Consider the following 18,596-nt stretch of genomic DNA (forward strand, 5'->3'; position numbering starts at 1 on the left):
GTGTAAAAGGGTGAAGAAGACAAATAAAAGAAAAATGGGGAAATAGAAACATTTCTAAATGAAAACAAAGTTTGGGGGGAAACTCACAAACTCAAACGTGAAAGAGCCACACAATGTCTAGAAATTGTTTTGTGATTTTTTTTCAATATAACATATGATATGCCCAGAATACTATCTTCAAATTTGTTTTATTTCTTGTTCATAATTAACAATGCAAAGCAATACAGTCTTTACCACTTACGTAGAGCAGAATGGATTAACTTTGAAAGTATAATGGGTGCGTTACTGCCTTTTTTACAAAACCATGTAAAACACAGTATTTATGACTACACTAGGTGAAGAAGCCACATTGTTATTTATTATGTTAGGATGTGTATGCCAGGAATCAAGTGTGCTACAAGGCCAAGAGCAAAGACCTGAAATTATTTCGAACAGCAAAGTCCTCCCTATAGAATCTTTATGCATTTACTAAATTATGCCAAAAGCTGTGTGTGTGTGTGTGTGTGTGTGTGTGTGTTAAGATTAAAAAGAATATAGTACTAGTTGGCAACATTCTCTAGAGATCATTTTTGTTCATCGCTGATGTTTAAATATTACCTAAAAATGTGATTTCCATTTGTTCTGTTTTTGTTTGTAAGTCACTGATTCTCCCTGTGCTTAGCTCCACTCCCTGCCTCCCATCTAGGATTCCTTAGATTTAACTTCAATATTTTTATAAGAAAACATTTCCCACTTATTAAAGAGACATTAACTCCTTGTAGGGAATCTCAGGCAAAATCATCTATTCAACTAGTTGAAAACAGGGCCTCTTCTTTTCTTCCTAAAAACATGCCAGTGGGGCAACCTGACACATTTCAGAAGTATAAATGCCACTTCTGAGCAAGAGAGTAACATTCAAGTTATCTCTAAATCAAAATTTAATTTTAAAATATTAACGTGGAGGGACAGGGGACCCAAGCATTTCTCTAAGATTACAGAAACTAAAATAAAACTCAGAGTGAGGTAGGGCCTGAAGTTGTGCTATCATAGAAGAGGGCTAAGAGAAGTGGAAAACTGAGGTGCTAGAGCACAAAAGAATGGCCAATCTGCATTATAAACTATTTTAAGACATCAGTAAAAAATCAGTAAAGAAGCCATTAGGCAAGGAGTGGGCCAATGGGGAAAAAAATTGTGCCAACACACTGTGAAATCAAAGGGTCAACTTATTTTTAAACAATGTTTATATTTTCCATTAAAAAGTAGCTAAAAAGATAAAACTGCACTTGAAAATCCTGACCTCCAAAAGGCCAATACTCAAATCAGCCTTTGTGCACAAGGTTTGAGGAGTATGTTTTTGGAAATCCAAGTGCACCCACTCTGCTCTATGGCAGTGCATTACCACAGCAGCAGATCAAGAAGTGGAGAGGGTTCCTGATACCCTTTTCAAATACTTAATAGCATAAATTGTTTTCTATTTAATATATTATAAAATTGTTGAGTCTCTTTTAGTCTATTTAAATACAAGTGGTTTTCAGAAAGATATATCTTTGACCAGCTTGTACTGGTCCTGAGTGTCACTGCTGGCATATTTCACCAATGACATTGCAATTGTCCTAGTTTGAGTTAACAAATCATTGTCACTTCATAATGGAATGGACAGAAATCAAAGACAGAAAAAGGTAATAAAGATGTCCAAAATGTAAAAATGGGGATAAAGAAAACAAAAAAGAAAAAAGAAGAAAGAGGATGTCAATAAAAGAATATTCATGTCAATAAAGCATTAATAGTTATGTTTTTCATAAGTAGATTCAAAGAAAGCAATGATAAGACATATGTTGACACCAACATGACAGGTCAATGGAAATACATTACATTTTCCAACAATAAAAGTGAAAAATGCCAATATAAAACAATTCAATTTAAATAAAATTATTTCTTGGTTTGGGTTGAAGGTCCTAGCTCAAAGAAACAACTAAACTGCCAACTCAAAGCCTGATTTCAGATAAAGGGATGGTGAATGACAAAGAATATGACAATCAATATGCATGGAAATCAATCAGGGATAATTCCACCATAGATTCTGTTCGTTTTTCACTTTTTTAAAGTTTTTGTTTGTGTATTTGTTTTATGTAATAGATTGAATCACATGAAATTGCCAATATTAAATCTTTTTTAAAAAATCCACAAAATGGCAAATTCAAATGAAATCAGCCTAATATAAAGCAACTTGATTCCATGCAACAACCAAAACAAAAAAAGCAAAATTCTGCTGGGCTTAAAAAAAAAAAGTCCTAATCTAAATTTTCCTAATGGTTTTTGTGGCAGGTATCAGAGTTGAATAAAGAAAAGGAAGAAAAGGGGCGCCTGGGTGGCTCAGTGGGTTAAGCTGCTGCCTTCGGCTCAGGTCATGATCTCAGAGTCCTGGGATCGAGTCCCACATCGGGCTCTCTGCTCAGCAGGGAGCCTGCTTCCTCCTCTCTCTCTGCCTGCCTCTCTGCCTAACTTGTGATCTCTCTCTCTGTCAAATAAATAAATAAATAAATCTTTAAAAAAAAAAAAAAAGAAAAGGAAGAAAAAAAGGAAAAAGAGAAACTAAGACTGAAAATGCTGTACCTTTGCTCCAGTTGCCTCATGGCTGCAGTAATTTTATTGGTTTTTTCTTCTAGTCGGGCAATTATTTCATTTTTTTCTTTCAAGCCGTCTTCAGAACCCTATTTAGAAAAGAAAAAGAACCACTATAGTGGCTTTGATTTTTAAACCTAAATATTTCTAAGTTTTGTATACCATTTTACTATGGAATTTTTACTTTGAAATGAGTACAGCTAATTTGTAGATTAAAATACTCCTATGATATAAAGCAGTAGAACTATCAGTCTTCAATTAAAATGGAATTTAAAAAAATACTGCCTTCAGTATTTCTGGAAGACAGCAGAATAAACTCTTGTAAATTATGCTATTTTTCAAATTAAATAAAAAACATTTGGCAATAAATCTACTTAAACAGTGATGTCACTTTATGAGAGAATTCATAACAATTATTATTGTAATGCTTTTTTTTTCCAAGACTTTTTTATTAGAGAGAGAGAGCATGAACAGGGGAGAAGGGCAGAGGGAGAGAGAGAAGCAGACTCTTCACTGAGCAGGGAGCCCAATGTGGGGCTGGATCATGACCTGAGTGGGGATCTGGGATCACGACCTGAGTGGAAGGTAAACACTTAACTGACTGAGCCACCCAGATACCCCTATAGTAAAGCATTTCAGTCAAAATTAAATCTTTCTCAGGGCCCTTGCTAGCTCAGTAGGTAAAGCATGTGACTCCTGATCTTAGAGTTATAGATCTGAGCCCATGTTGGGTGTAGGGATTACTTAAAAAAATAAAATCTTTGGGCGCCTGGGTGGCCCAGTGGGTTAAGCCTCTGCCTTCGGCTCAGGTCCTGATCTCAGGGTCCTGGGATAGAGCCCTGCATCGGGTTCTCTGCTCAGCAGGGAGCCTGCTTCCCCCTCTTTCTCTGCCTGCCTCTCTGCCTACTTGTGATCTCTGTCTGTCAAATAAATAAATAAAATCTTTAAAAAAATAAATAAAATAAAATCTTTAAAAAAAAAAAAATTAAAGGGGCACCTGGGTGGCTCAGTCAGTTAAGTGTCTGACATGATCAGGTCATGATCTTGGAGTCCTGGAGTCAGGGCCTGTGCTGGTCTCCACAGTCAGCAGAGGGTGTGCTTCTCCTTCTGCCTCTGCCTCTACCCCTCCCTTGAGCTTATGCTCTCTCTCAAATAAATAATAGCTTTTTAAGAAAAAATAAATCTTTCTCAGGACTGTAGTATACAAAAGAATTCACAAAAATGTCCTGCATATTTAGATTGACTTTTCCCAAAAGATTTAATCTTCACACTTAACACCTTTTGGTATTAAAAAAGAAATTCATATAAGTGATTTGCTTATTCTTTGATACCTATTCCATTGCTACACTTCTTAAGCTTCCATATAGAAAAAGAAGCTGCTGGTTTTTATTACTAGTATGGCACAGTTAAAAACCAAACCTTCATACAAAAAGTAATTTTCTTTTTCTTTTTTTTTAAGATTTTATTTATTTGACAGACAGAGACACAGCAAGAGAGAAAACAGAAGCAGGGGAGTGAGAGAGGGAGAAGCAGGCTCCCCGGTGAGCAGAGAGCCCGATGCGGGGCTCGATCCCAGGACCCCGGAATCATGACTTGAGCTGAAGGCAGATGCTTAACAACTCCCCAAAAGTCACATCCAATTTACATTAAACTCAAGAAATTCTAAGAATTTAAGAATGATCCTTACCTCCAAAATCTATAAAGAACTTATCAAACTTAATGCCCCCCCAAAATAATCCAGTTACAAAATGAACAGAAAACATGAATAGACACTTTTCTAAAGAACATATCCAGATGGCTAACAGACACATAAAAAGATGCTGAACATCATTCATCATCAGAAAATACAAATCAAAACCACAATAAGGTACCACCTCACATCCGTCAAAACGGATAAAACTAACAACAGGTGTTGGCGAGGATGCGGAAAAAGGGGAACCCCTTGCACTGTTGGTGGGAATGCAAACTGGTACAGCCACTCTGGAAAACAGTACGGAGGTTCTTCAGAAAGTTAAAAATAGAACTACCCTACGATCCTGCAATTGCACTACTAGGTATTTACACAAAGAATACAAAAATACAGAGTTGAAGGGGGTACATGCACCCTGATGTTTATAACAGCATTATCAACAATGTATCAAACTATGGAAAGAGCCCAAATGTCTGCTGATCTATGAGTGAATAAAGATGTGGTGTATATATATGCATGTATGTGTGTGTATATATATAATGGAATATATGACTCAGCCATCAAAAAAGACATCTTGACATTTGCAAGAACATGGATGGAGCTACAGTGTATTATACTAAGTGGAATAAGTTAGAGAAAGACAAATACTGTATCATTTCACTCATATGTGTAATTTAAGAAACAAAACAGATAAACATATGGGAGGGGGTAAGAAATAAAGAGAGAAACCATAAGACACTCTTAATGACAGAGAACAAATGTAAGGTTGCTGGAGGGAGGTGGGTGCAGGATGGGCTAGAAGGGTGATGGGTATTAAGGAAGGCACTTGAGCACTGGATGTTGTATATAAGTGATGAATCACTGATTTCTACTCCACTGCAGGTTAATGCAACTAGAATTTAAATAAAAATTACAAAAAAAAAAAAAAAAAAAGATCCTTACCTGCAACTTTTGATACATTTCTATGTTAATTGCTTTAACTTCCTCTAGTTGTTGCCGAAGGCCTATCAGAGTATCCTGCTTCTCATGGATATCTTTCTCCAACAACTTCATAGCAAGTTCAATTTCATGTTTCATACTAACTTGTACCGCTAGCTCGTTTTCCACATCCTGAAATTTCAACACATCCTCAATTCACATACCACTTCGGGATGTCAAAAGTCAGACACAAGACAGTTAATGAGAACACAAAGAGTTGTTTTTTTTTTTTTTTTTTTTTTTTAAAGATTTTATTTATTTATTCGACAGAGAGAGATCACAAGTAGGCAGAGAGGAAGGCAGAGAGAGAGGAGGAAGCAGGCTCCCCGCTGAGCAGAGAGCCCGACGCGGGACTCGATCCCAGGACCCTGAGATCATGACCTGAGCCGAAGGCAGCGGCTTAACCCACTGAGCCACCCAGGCGCCCTCACAAAGAGTTTTTTAATCACTATGTAGACTAGTCTTTTTTTTTCTTTTAATGGTTTCATGTCACTAGATATATATCTTTTTATTTTTTAAGGATTTTATTTTATTTATTTGTCAGAGAGACAGCACAAGCAAGGACAGCAACAGGCAGAGGAAAAAGTAGGCTTCCTCCTGAGCAAGGAACCAGAAGAGAGACTCGACCACAGGACCCTGGGATCATGATCTGACCCAAAGGCAGATACTTAACCAAAGAGCCACCCAAGAGTCCCCATAGACCTCTTTTTTTTTTTTTTTAAGATTTTATTTATTTATTTGACAGACAGAGATCACAAGTAGGCAGAGAGGCAGGCAGAGAGAGAGAGGAGGAAGCAGGCTCCCCACAGAGCAGAAAGCCCGATGCGGGGCTCGATCCCAGGACCCTGAGATCATGACCTGACCCAAAGGCAGATACTTAACCAAAGAGCCACCCAAGAGTCCCCATATCCCTCTTTTTTTTTTTTTTAAGATTTTATTTATTTATTTGACAGAGATCACAAGTAGGCAGAGAGGCAGGCAGAGAGAGAGAGGAGGAAGCAGGCTCCCCACTGAGCAGAAAGCCCAATGCGGGGCTCGATCCCAGGACCCTGAGATCATGACCTGAGCCAAAGGCAAAGGCTTTAACCCACTGAACCACCCAAGCGCACCCCCCCTTTTTTAAAGATTTTATTTATTTATTTGACAGAGATCACAAGTAGGCAGAGAGGCTGGCAGAGAGAGAGGAAGGAAAGCAGGCTCTGGCTGAGCAGAGAGCCTGATGTGGGGCTTGATCCCAGGACCCCGAGATCATGACCTGAACCAAAAGCAGAGGCTTTAACCCACTGAGCCACCCAGGCGCCCCTCCTTTTTTTTTAAAGCCCGTAGACCACTCTTAAAAAAAAATAAAGTTCCACGCAATTTTGCTATGAACCTACTTGAAAAAATAAAGTTTATTAATTTAAAAATTTTTTTAAAAGATACATAGACTACTCTTTGAGGTTTAAGCCCCACTAGAGGGAATCAACCAGGTCGTATAACAATAAAACACTAAATACTTTCAACTGTGTATTTTGTGAAAATAAAAGCATTTTCTAGATACTGTTAATTATCACTATTCTACTGGTTCAAAAATTAGGGGCACCTGGGTGGCTCCCCCTCTCACTCTCTGCCTGCCTCTCTGCCTACTTATGATCTCTGTCAAATAAATAAATTTTTTTAAAAAATTAAATATTTTTATGCCTCAAAACGTCAGGATTAATTTTCCTTAATCAAAGAAATAAAGTAGTCTGGGGGTGCCTTGCTGGCTCAGTTGGAAGAACACACAACTCTTGATCTTGGGGTCATGAGCTCTAGCCCCCACACTGGTATAGATATTACCTAAATAAATAAAACTTAAAAACACACACACACACACAAAAATAAAGTAGTCCATACAAGTGAAGGCCAAAGATAACTCAAAAACCCCACTTCACAGTTTTAATTTCTTCTCTTAAAGAATTTTACATTGGGGGTGGGGCGATGAGGTGACCTGATGATGGGCATGAAGGGGGGCATGTGATGTGCTGAGCACTGGGTGTTATATACTCCTGATGAATCACTGACCTCTACCTCTGAAACAAATAATAAACTACATGTTCAAGTGAAATTTTTTAAAAAAAGATTTTATATGACAGAGAGAGACACAGCGAGAGAGGGAACATAACCAGGGGGAGGGGGAGAAGGAGGAGGAGAAGCAGGCTGACTGCCAAGCAGGGAGCCCAATGCGGGGCTTGATCCCAGGACTCTGGGATCAGGACCTGAGCCGAAGGCAAATACTTAACTACTGAGCCACCCAGGAGCCCCTCAATTGAATTTAAATAGAACTAAATTAATTTTTTACATCAAAACAAAAAGAAGTTTCCTAATATTAAAAACAAACAGAAAAAGGGATGGAAAGGCTGGCAAGATGGAAAGTCTCTTCTTGATCTGGGTGGTGATTACACAGGTATTTATGTTATAACCCATTTTGCTGTAGGCATTAGATCAATTTGAATTAAAAAATTCGTTCATTTTTTAAAAGATTTTATTTATTAATTTATTTCAGAGCAAGAGAAAGCGAGCGAGCGAGGATAAGCTGGGAAGGGGTCAGGGAGAGGGAGAGAGAGAATCCCAAGCAGACTCTGCACTGAGCACACAGCTCATTGCAGGGCTCCTTCTCCACCCTGAGATCACAACCTGCCCTAAAATCAAGAGTCTGACGCTCAACCGACTGAGTCACCCAGGTACCCCATCCATTTTTTTAGAAGTAACTTCTATGCCCAACATGGGCTGGAAATTACCCCAAGATCAAGAGTTGTGTGCTCTACCAACTGAGCCAGCCAGGTAACCCCAAAATAAGTTAACTTTAAATATGATCTGGAGCGCCTGAGGGGCTCAGTCAGTTGACCGTCTGCCTTCAGTTCAGGTCATGATCTCAGGGTCCTGAGACCAAGCCCCTCGTCAGGCTCTCTGCTCAGTGGCAAGTCTGTTTCTCCCTCTCCCTCCTCTGTGACCTCTCGCTTTCACTCTCTCTCAAATAAATAAAATCTTTAAAAAAAATTTTTAATATCATTTTAGTCCTATTTGAATCTATCATTCTATTCAATTTTGGTTTTCTAATGCTGGTCACAATCATTCATTTCAGAGTTTAAAACCACTTTAAAAACACTTGATAAAATGAGAACGTAAAGAATTTGAAGGGGTTGTAAGGGAGTGAGATTTCTATCCCGCAGCAAGAAAGATAAGGCTGAAAAAGAGATTTTAAGGGGTGCCTGGGTGGCTCAGTCAGCTTAAGTGTCTGCTTTGGCTCAGGTCATGATCCCAGAGTCCTGGGATCAAGGTCCACATAGGGCTCCCTCCTCAGCAGAGAGTCTGCTTCTTCCTCTGAACCTCACCCAACTTGTGCTCTCTCACTCTGTCTCTATCACATTAAAAAAAAAGTCTTAAAAGAATTTTTTTTTTAAAAAGATTTTAAGTGATGCTTAAAGGTAAATTATGATGATGATGATTATTTTGCTAATGTGAACTACCTGTCTTAACTGAGATTCATCTCGAAGCTGCCTTCTGGCTTCGTTGTACATTTCATCCAGCCCCTGCCGAGAATGCTTATATGTCTGAAGCTCAGTTTCCACATCCACTTTGGTAACCTAGGAAGAAAACAACAAGCCTTTTACTGTATAATCACTACTATCAATACAGCACAGAAATAAATATCCAGTATATGCAAAAGTTCCCAAAAGCGGCAATTTCTGACACAAGACAGTCTGTTTGCAATTAGTCCATACGTACCTCCAGGTGCTGCTGTGTTTTCATTAAAATCAATTTATTTTCACTTCGTAATTGATGATTTTCTTCTTGGAGTTTAATGATATTATTTTTTGCTATTGCTAACTAAAGATTATGAAACAGGGACAAGAAAAAAGATTTTAAACATCTTTACTTATACTTGTTTTATGTTTGGTTATGTTCATTGCTATAAACAATAGAATATAAAAGCTTAAACTAGTCAAATGTCTCACATCTACAGAAGCTTTCATAAAAAAAACTGCTATTATCCTAAGATACTAATAAAAAAAAAAACTGAGCTCTTATTTCTAGCATTTCCTCTTTTTTTAAGCATTTCCTCTTATTAGTCAAAATATATGTTAAAACATATCATGCATATCTGATTTAAATATGTTCTGAATACAAAGTGTCATGAAACAGTAAGACTGTAAAGTCCTGTATAAGGATAAAAAGATCTGTAAGAAGGCTGTGTATCATCACACATGTGATACAGACCTTCATGATAATCAAATTGGAACACCCTCTGAAATAGAGAACACAGAGGGAACATTACAACTATGAGACATTTCTCACCATCAGAATTAAACCAAGTGGCCTGGTTCTGAGGCCTATAGTGAAAAGAGGGATTCTAAGAAAGGAAAGCAAGCACCACCCCCAATGTTGGCTTGTAAATGAGTTTCTGAACATTTCATCAGGGATATAACTTGAACTTCGCAGTGCACCTAGGGCCAAAAAGAAGCACAAACTTGAGAGCAGCTCTAATGGTCCCAATGACCAACAGACACATGACAAGATGCTCAATATCACTCATCATTAGGGAAATGCAAGTTAGAACTACAATGAAAGACCACCCATCACAATAGCGAAAATCAAAAGCACAAGAAACAACAGGTATTGGCGAGGATGTGTGTAGGGGAAAGGAACCCTCAGTGCACTATTGGTGGAAATACAATCTGGTGCAATCACTGTGGAAAACAGTATAGAGTTTCCTCAAAAAATTAAAAATAGAACTACCCTGCAATCCAGTAATTGCACTACTGTATTTAACCCAAAATACAAAAGCACTAATTCAAAGAGACACATGCATCCCTGTCTACTGCAGCATTATTTACAACAGCCAGACTATGGCAGTGGCCCAAGCATTTATCGATAAATAAATGGATAAAGAAGATGAGGCATGTGGATGGAATGTTATTCAGCAATGAAAAAGAATGAAATCTTGCCATTTGGAACTACATGTATAGTGCTACAGAGTTTACTGCTAGGTGAAGTAAGTTAGTCTGAGAAAGACAAATACAGTATGATCTCACTCATATGTGGAATTTAAGAAACAAATGAGCAGAGGTGCCTGGGTGGCTCAGTCAGTTGAGCACCTGCCTTCAGCTCAGGTCATGATCCCAGGGTCATGAGATCCGGCACCACACCAGGCTCTCCGCTCCATGGGGAGCCTGCCTCTCCCTCGGCCTCCCTCTTGTGAATAAATAAAATCTTTAAAAAAAAAAATGAGTAAAGGACAAAAAAAAAGAGAGAGAAACCAAGAAACAGATTCTTAACTGTAAACTTATGGTCACCAGAGGGGAAATGGGTGGGGGATGGATGAAATAGGTGACGGGGATTAAAGAATACACTTATCATGATTAAAAAACAAAACAACGGTGTTGGGTGGCTCAGTGGGTTAAGCCTCTGCCATGATCTCAGGGTCCTGGTATCGAGCCCCGCATCAGGCTCTCTGCTCATCGGGGAGCCTGCTTCTCCCTCTCACTCTCTGCCTGCCTCTCTGCCTACTTGTGATCTCTGTCAAATAAATAAATAAAATCTTTAAAAAAAAAAAAATAAAAATAAAAATAAAAAACAAAACAGAGGGCGCCTGGGTGGCTCAGTAGGTTAAGCCTCTGCCTTTGGCTCAGGTCACAATCTCAGAATCCTGGGATGGAGCCCCGCATCAGGCTCTCTGCTCAGCAGGGAGTCTGCTTCCCCCCTCTCTCTCCACCTGCCTCTCTACTTGTGATCTCTCTTTCTCTGTGTCAAATAAATAAAATCTTTAAAAAACAAAACAAAACAGAAACACTATCAAATGGTCCCAAACTATCAAAATAAAGATGCATCTGCCATCATGCAAATAATGATGTGCTCCCTGGTTTGAAAAAATTAGGCCAGTTCCAAAAGAAATAAGAATTTTAATTAACACAGAAACTAGGGTTTAGAGCACTCGTGACAGATTTATTCCTCTAGCCTAAATAATTCTGAAAACAGAAAGCAGTAACTCTGTGGCTTGATAAGATTAAAAAAAAAAAAAAAAAAAAACTTATCTAAAGCAACTTTACAGACAGTATTACGGAGATCAATTTCTGGTCTGGGACCACTAGATAGCCGCTCTGACAATGCAAGAAACCAGAGCACTCGAGATGAGGTTGATCTGTGGTTGTGTGGAGAAGGATGGCCATGATCATACAGTGCTGCTGGTAAAGAAAAGTAATCGAATAGTGGAACAAGACGAACAGTATCATTTTAATGGGAATTTCTAACTATATTCACTATCTAACTAGAGGTCACCCAGATTTTAAAGAGTATCACAGCTTATTTACAGAAGAGCTTCTGTAAGCATCATCTGTGGGGCTCATTTCTGGGAGTATTTCACACAATTCACAGATTTACCTGAGACTTTACCTGAGAAAATGAGGTTTTTCTAGACTTACAATCGTCAATTATAAGTACATTGCAAGCATCCCATCATCATGATGGAAATGTGTGTATGCACACACATACTTAGCGAATTCATACTTAAAATGGAAAAGGATCACAAATACTCGGTCTGTGTCAGGCAATTATCCACGGCCGGGTTACAATACCTCTTCAATCAGCTTAGTATTTGACTTTTCTAATGAGTCAACTCTTGAATGGAGACTGCTGACTGTGCTGCTGAAATTAACAAAGAAAAAACTCATTCAAATCACACAAATTCACAAAAGTCAGAAAAGGTATGTTATCTTGGACTTACCATGGTACCTAACAGGCACCAACTACCCTGAATTTTTGAGTGTGGGCAATTTCATTAAGTTGAATAACCAAATTTGGCTAGGAAAACAAAAAAGACTGAAGCTTTTTGCTGTTCACTATTTTTTGCAGTCTTCTTAGGGTCCTTCTTACATTTAAATTGTAATACTTAGGAATGGAATCCACACAAACACTACCAAATATTGTTAAAATTTAATTTAAAATTATCTTTTAAAGGATGAACTTTAAATATCCACTCTATAATTAAGTGGCTTAATTAGCATTTACAGCGGTCTTCAACACAAGCCCCATTCGGTTTCCACCCGCCACTTTCATAATCACTTAAAGCCTCTAAAGTCACCATAGTTTGGGACAATGTGAATATGAAATTCCCATCGGGTACCCGGTCAGCCTGCAGCTAAGCAAACACCCTGACTTTCAAAGATATAGTTAAAAGTCAGGTTAAGCCAAATGAACAACCTGGTTTTTTGCATAGTTACTTAAACTGATCAAGACTGGACATTACTGTGTATTTTTTTCTTCATTTTTATAAATCTTAAAAAAAATTGTATTTCAAACTGTACAGTCACCAGAAGTACACAGCTATCAAAAATGCACACACTTCACTCGGCATCTCTGAGACTGGACATTACTGTATGTTTTATTTGTTTTTCAAGGCCTTGTTTCTACCATCTCAAGCTTTAATAACACAATATGCTCTTTACATTACAATTTAATAGATTTAAACAAATTTTATGCCAGCCTCAGAAATAAATATTGGCATTTTAGTTTAACAGGTGAAACAAGAAACATATTTTTTCATTCATATTAAATCATTTTTAAATACAATCATTCTTAGGGAAACAACTTGAGCTTTTCACAAACAGCAAGAGGGTATCTGGATGGTGAGACATTAACAGATGTGGGACTAAGAGACAGAGGACCAAAGTTAAGAGTCCCTGCTTTTCTACTTTCTGTGTCACCTTGAAAGCTTTAAGACCTTTCTGAGCTTCAGTTTCCTTGTCTTTAAATCAGACAATAATATCTGTCCTGCCTTTATGTGAGAATCAATAAAACATTAATCAAAAAAGTACTTTTGAAAATAAACCCTCAAGAGTTTTCTTTGAATGAGGGCTAATATGTGAGTTCCAATTTTTTCTTCATCTGTTTTCTATATTTTTTAAAATACTCTAAGTATACAAAAACATTCCAACTGGAAAAACAATGAAACATTTTTAAATTCGTAGAATGTACAAAAGTAAGTCACTAGTACTGCTATAAATGAGTTAATACGCATAATTTAAAAGAGAATGAGAAAACTCCTTGAACCAAACTGAACAGATTCTAAGATAAACTGTTGAGTAAAACAGTGAACTACAGAAGAGTATAAAAATTATGTAAAAAAAACCGACGGGAAGGTGAGAACTTCAAGAAAATATATATATATTCTTGTCTATTTGTATGAAATATCTCTGGAGGCATACACAAGAACCTATTAATTATTCCCAAAGAGGGAAACCAGATGGTTGGATCAGGGAAGAGGGAGGATTTTTTTTTCATGTTCCTATTGAAGTTTTGAAGTTTAAACTATGTGAATATATTACCTGTTGCCAAAAGTGAATAAAGCTTTAACAGTAAGTAAATAAGCAATACTAAGTTGCATTTGGAAATATAATCTCAGAATTACAAATTATAAAATACACATAGATACACATATATTTCCTATGATATCTTTTATTAAAACTCCACTTTTAAAAAAAAGACAATGACACAACATAGTTCCTATCTCTCCAAGTTCAGAGAAAGCAAGAGTTACAGCTTCTTAGTTTCTCTAAAATGGAAAGTGTTTAATTGTATTTCTGACTATTGAATTAAACTTAGAAAATCAGAGAAGTACATAGAATAAAAGAGAAATTATCCATAATCCCATCACTCAGAGATAGCCATTTTTGCTAATTATTTATTTTAATTAATGGAACAGTCCATTTCTAACTATGTAGCAAATATTACTCACTATACCTGTGCTATCTAGTCCAAAACGTACTATAACTGTAAAATATACATTGGATTATGAAGACAATACAAAGAAAGAACACAAAATACCTCATGAACAATTTTTATATTGATTAATGTTGAAATGATAAGATTTTGGGTATACTGGGTTGAATAAAATGTATTTTTAAATTAATTTCATGTTTTTTACCTTTTTAATGTGTCTACTAAAAATTTTACATTATCTATATGACTCACATTTTATTTCTATTAGAGCTGCACGTACTATTTTAGACATAGATCTCAGAAATTCTTCCAAGTATTCACTGACAGCTTCAATGCCAGTTGACACGATAAGGCAAAAACTCCCACCATGGGAGGCGACAGCCACATTTACATATGAAGCTCTCTGAAGTAGGAAAAATGAATCTGTGAACTATGAAAATGACATAAACTTCCACCCTACCTAGTCTGTTCTTCTCAAGGATAAAGAGATAAGCTTGAAATTCCGTCTTTATCTTTTTTTTTTTTTTAAAGATTTTATTTATTTATTTGACAGACAGAGATCACAAGGAGGCAGAGAGACAGGCAGAGAGAGAGGAGGAAGCAGGCTCCTTGCTGAGCAGAGAGCCCGATTCGGAGCTCGATCCCAGGACCCTGGGATCATGACCTGAGCCGAAGGCAGAGGCTTTAACCCACTGAGCCACCCAGGCGCCCCCCGTCTTTATCTTTTTGACCCCTCCCCAGAAATTCTGTTTTTAAGTTCTCCAAATGTTCTATTTGAAAATCTGACTCTTAGGATACCTGGGTGGCTCAGTCAGTTAAGAGGCTACCTTCTGCCCAGGTTATGACCCCAGAGTCAAGACCCACATCAGGCTTCCTGCTCAGCAGGGAGTCTGCTTCTCTTTCTGCTATTTCCCCATGCTTGCGCTCTCTCTACTCTCTCTCTCTCAGATAAAAAAAAAAATCTTAAAATATAAAATATAAAGTCTGCTCTCCTTTTTTGGAAATGAATTATCTCCAATAATTCTCTGTATTCTTAAACTCCATTCTCTACTCCCTCAACACTTTCTCAAAGATGTTGGTAGGAACAGGACAAAGCAGACCTGAAAATGGTGAAGAAAACCTCTAAAACAATAGTCAAAAATATCCAAGTATCCATAATACTTACTTCAGTTGTCTATTTAATTCTTCAACATAATTCTTCTGGTCTAATATGGCAGCAATTTGAACATTCCTAAAGAGGGGGAAAGGAAGCTTTGCGTCAGATGGAAAGGTGTTTACTGGCTGACCAAAAAAATGTCTACATCACCTAAAATTGCCATAATGACAAAAAATACTATCTTGCCTTTAGAATAAAATTCAAGCATCTTTTTAATAATGTAGCAGTAGGCTGTGTACTAATTATATAACCTTTGTTAAGTCTAATATTAGCAAGTAAAACCATTAAAAAGTATATTTAAGAATTCTTGGGGCACCAGGGTGCCTCAGTGGGTTAAACATCTCCCTTCAGCTTAGGTCAGGGTCTTGGGATTCTGGGATCGAGCCCCGCATCGTAAAAAAAAAACCCAGCAATTAAAATGGATCTTAGGAACTACAAGTCTGACCACAAGCCATACTAAAGCCACCTCCTTCTGTGTGATTTGTTTTATAAAACTTGTATATGTAAGCGAAATAAAACAAGTAAAACAAAACATTTGTGAGTCTAAAACGAAACAAAGATTTTTGCTTTGTAGAACTTGTATATGGAAGCGAAATTAAACAAAGCAGGAACTACACACAAAATAAGGAAATAAAAACTACACTGTCCAAAAAAAAAAAAACAAGCAAAAAGACCCAGAAAACTACATTATCAATAGATGGACCTCATGGTGATTTGTAAAGAGCTGCATAAAAAATACAACATGAGAAATAACTTACAAAACATACCTTTCTTTATTTCCAATATCTTCTTCATTCTTTAAATACATGGAAAAATCAATCACTCCAACCTAAAGTAAATCATGTTAATTTTAGTTAAAGGGGGAAAATATTAGAAGTATATTTCACATGCAACTGAATTTCATTCTTAATTTTTCTTTAGTGTTTAACAGCATTGTTTACAACTGGATCCAAGAGGAACAGGGCAAACTAAAAACACTCTGCATTTGGTACAAGTCACTTTCACTTACTTGTGAGTCTAAATCTTCTCCCTTTACACACAGGTTAGCATCTATCACATTCAGGCCAACCAGCAGCCCAACAATTACTGCTCCTTCTTCTTCCATCATTAGTGCATGATACTCATAAAATTCACTGTGGGAATTAAAATAAAAACCTTAAAATAAAAATTTAAGCACCAAATTTTAAAATCTCAGCCCCATAATATAAACATGGAACCCATTCAAATTTGGTCTCTTCAAAATAGCCTTTCTATACATGAGTAACTCGAACATTTTGAAATGTTCATGTCCATGTAAACACAGTAAAAGAATGGGACTGAAGGAGAGGAAAGAGGAAAAGGAATTTTGAGAGAAAAGAGAAGAGAAGCAAAGAGATATAGATCAAAAGAAAAAGAGACATCACTGAGGCCTAGACTATCTGGGACTCTCAGAAGACACAGTAACTGTTACTGATTTGATTATAAAACTTTTTATTAGAGTTGACTTTTTAATTCTAGGATTTATTAAGAATCTTGAGATGAAGACTAAGGTAGGTAATGAATATATGAAACATTCCAAAACCCATGTTCAAATCAGTGTAGTTGATATGTATATTCCAAGTATTCTTAATAATCATCACTTAAGGATACTTATGGATATCTACATTCTAAAAAATGTTTAAACAAGAGACTTAGGAAAGAAACAGAGAAGACTTGACAATTATGTATTCATAGAACTAATTATCACTGTCTCATGCCTTCCTCAAGAAGACCCATGTACTGTTTAGTCACTTTAATTGAGCTTCAAAATATTACTGAGAAACTGCTGGTGCTTAATGTATGGTCATTCTCATTTAACAATGGGAAAACCAAGATGTACAACCACAGTCATAATAACCAGATTCTCCAGAACATCAGACAGGCACTCCAAGAGAACAAGGGCAAACAGAGAGACTGCTATGGGCCACTTCCTCTAACACCTGATTACCATACTTAGAAAGTCTGTCTTAAACATCTGCCTATCTATTTATTTATAATATCTATTTATTTACAATTTATTCAAGAAGTTAATACTGAAAACAAAAGTTTCAATGAGGGTTATATCAGAGCTATGCTCAGTATTACATTTACATTTTTCAAAAGGATGAATCCATTCTGTGTTAAATAAAAAGCTTCAAAGGTAATCAATGAATGGTCCCTATGATGAGAGCTATTCTTGTAATTGAGCAGATTTGTAGATCAGTGCATAGACTAGACTATTTATAAACTCGACTTCCCATCAACTTCAGCATGATGTCAACTAACAAATTAATGTTTTCCAGTCATCTTCACTCTGACACTTAACTGCCAGCACTCACTGGCCTTCAATTTAAACTGACAGTTTAAAAAGTGCCCACAATACAGCCAAAGCAACAGTTTAGACATTCAGGTTCTAAAACCTGTTGGGGAGCCTGGGTGGCTCAGTTGGTTAAGCGTCCAACTGTTGATTTTGACTAAGATCATGATCTCAGGATCATGAAATTGAGACCCATGCGAGCTCCGCCCTGGGCACTCAGTTTGTTTAGGATTCTCTCTCTCTCTCCCTCAGCAGCTCCCCCATCTCCCTCTTAAAAAAAAAATAAGAAACCTGTCAAATTAAAGCCCCCAATCCCAACAGAAATTTGCATAGAACAGAAAAATTCGTAAAATTAACTGTAATTTAGAAAAAAAAAATAAATCTAGCATAGAGGGCACCTGGGTGGCTCAGTTGGTTAAGCCACGGCCTTCGGCTCAAGTCATGATCCCAGAGTCCCGGAATCAAGTCCTGCATTGGGCTCCCAGCTCCATGGAGTCTGCTTCTCCCTCAGACCTTCTCCCCTTTTACACTCTCTCACTGTCTCTCTTTCTCTCTCTCATTCAAATAAATAAAATCTAAAAAAAAAAATGAGTTTAGAAATATAACATATAGGAATCCATCAAAATCCTTGAGGAGAACACAGGCAGCAACCTCTTCGACCTCAGCCACAGCAACATCTTCCTAGGAACATCACCAAAGGCAAGAGAATCAAGGACAAAAATGAACTATTGGGATTTCATCAAGATCAAAAGCTTTTGCACAGCAAAGGAAACAGTTAACAAAATCAAAAGACAACTGACAGAATGGGAGAAGATATTTGCAAACGACATATCAGATAAAGGACTAGTGTCTAGAATCTATAAAGAACTTAGCAAACTCAACACCCAAAGAACAAATAATCCAATCAAGAAATGGGCAGAGGACATGTCTGCAAAGAAGACATCCAGATGGCCAACAGACACATGAAAAAGTGCTCCATATCACTCGGCATCAGGGAAATACAAATCAAAACCACAATGCGATATCACCTCACACCAGTTAGAATGGCTAAAATCAACAAGTCAGGAAATGACAGATGCTGGCGAGGATGCGGAGAAAGGGGAACCCTCCTACACTGTTGG

At 37.2% G+C, this 18,596-nt stretch overlaps 1 protein-coding gene across 12 annotated transcripts in view; it reads right to left on the bottom strand.

The window, feature by feature from the left end:
- Positions 1 to 18,596, bottom strand: part of RUFY2 (RUN and FYVE domain containing 2) — a 57,135-nt gene that overhangs the window by 26,837 nt on the left and 11,702 nt on the right. For 9 of the 12 annotated variants that reach the window (XR_006607695.1, XR_006607696.1, XM_013048607.2 and 6 more), the window contains 8 exons: positions 16,171 to 16,294; positions 15,929 to 15,990; positions 15,171 to 15,236; positions 11,863 to 11,932; positions 9,017 to 9,118; positions 8,758 to 8,874; positions 5,234 to 5,401; positions 2,593 to 2,690 (listed from right to left, as the gene is read on the bottom strand). Coding sequence is in view for 10 of the 12 variants with exons in the window: in XM_013048607.2 (XP_012904061.1) it covers positions 2,593 to 2,690; positions 5,234 to 5,401; positions 8,758 to 8,874; positions 9,017 to 9,118; positions 11,863 to 11,932; positions 15,171 to 15,236; positions 15,929 to 15,990; positions 16,171 to 16,294 (807 nt within the window). In the remaining 2 variants the exon portion in view is untranslated. Of the gene's footprint in view, positions 1 to 7; positions 1,620 to 2,592; positions 2,691 to 5,233; positions 5,402 to 8,757; positions 8,875 to 9,016; positions 9,119 to 11,862; positions 11,933 to 15,170; positions 15,237 to 15,928; positions 15,991 to 16,170; positions 16,295 to 18,596 lie in introns of those variants that run through there. The other 3 variants (XM_013048609.2, XM_045083426.1, XM_045083422.1) reach the window with 3 other exon arrangements.

This window comes from Mustela putorius, unplaced genomic scaffold (assembly GCF_011764305.1).
Source record: "Mustela putorius furo isolate JIRA1106 unplaced genomic scaffold, ASM1176430v1.1 tig00000698_pilon_pilon_pilon, whole genome shotgun sequence".
NCBI classification, from domain to species: Eukaryota; Metazoa; Chordata; class Mammalia; order Carnivora; family Mustelidae; genus Mustela; species Mustela putorius.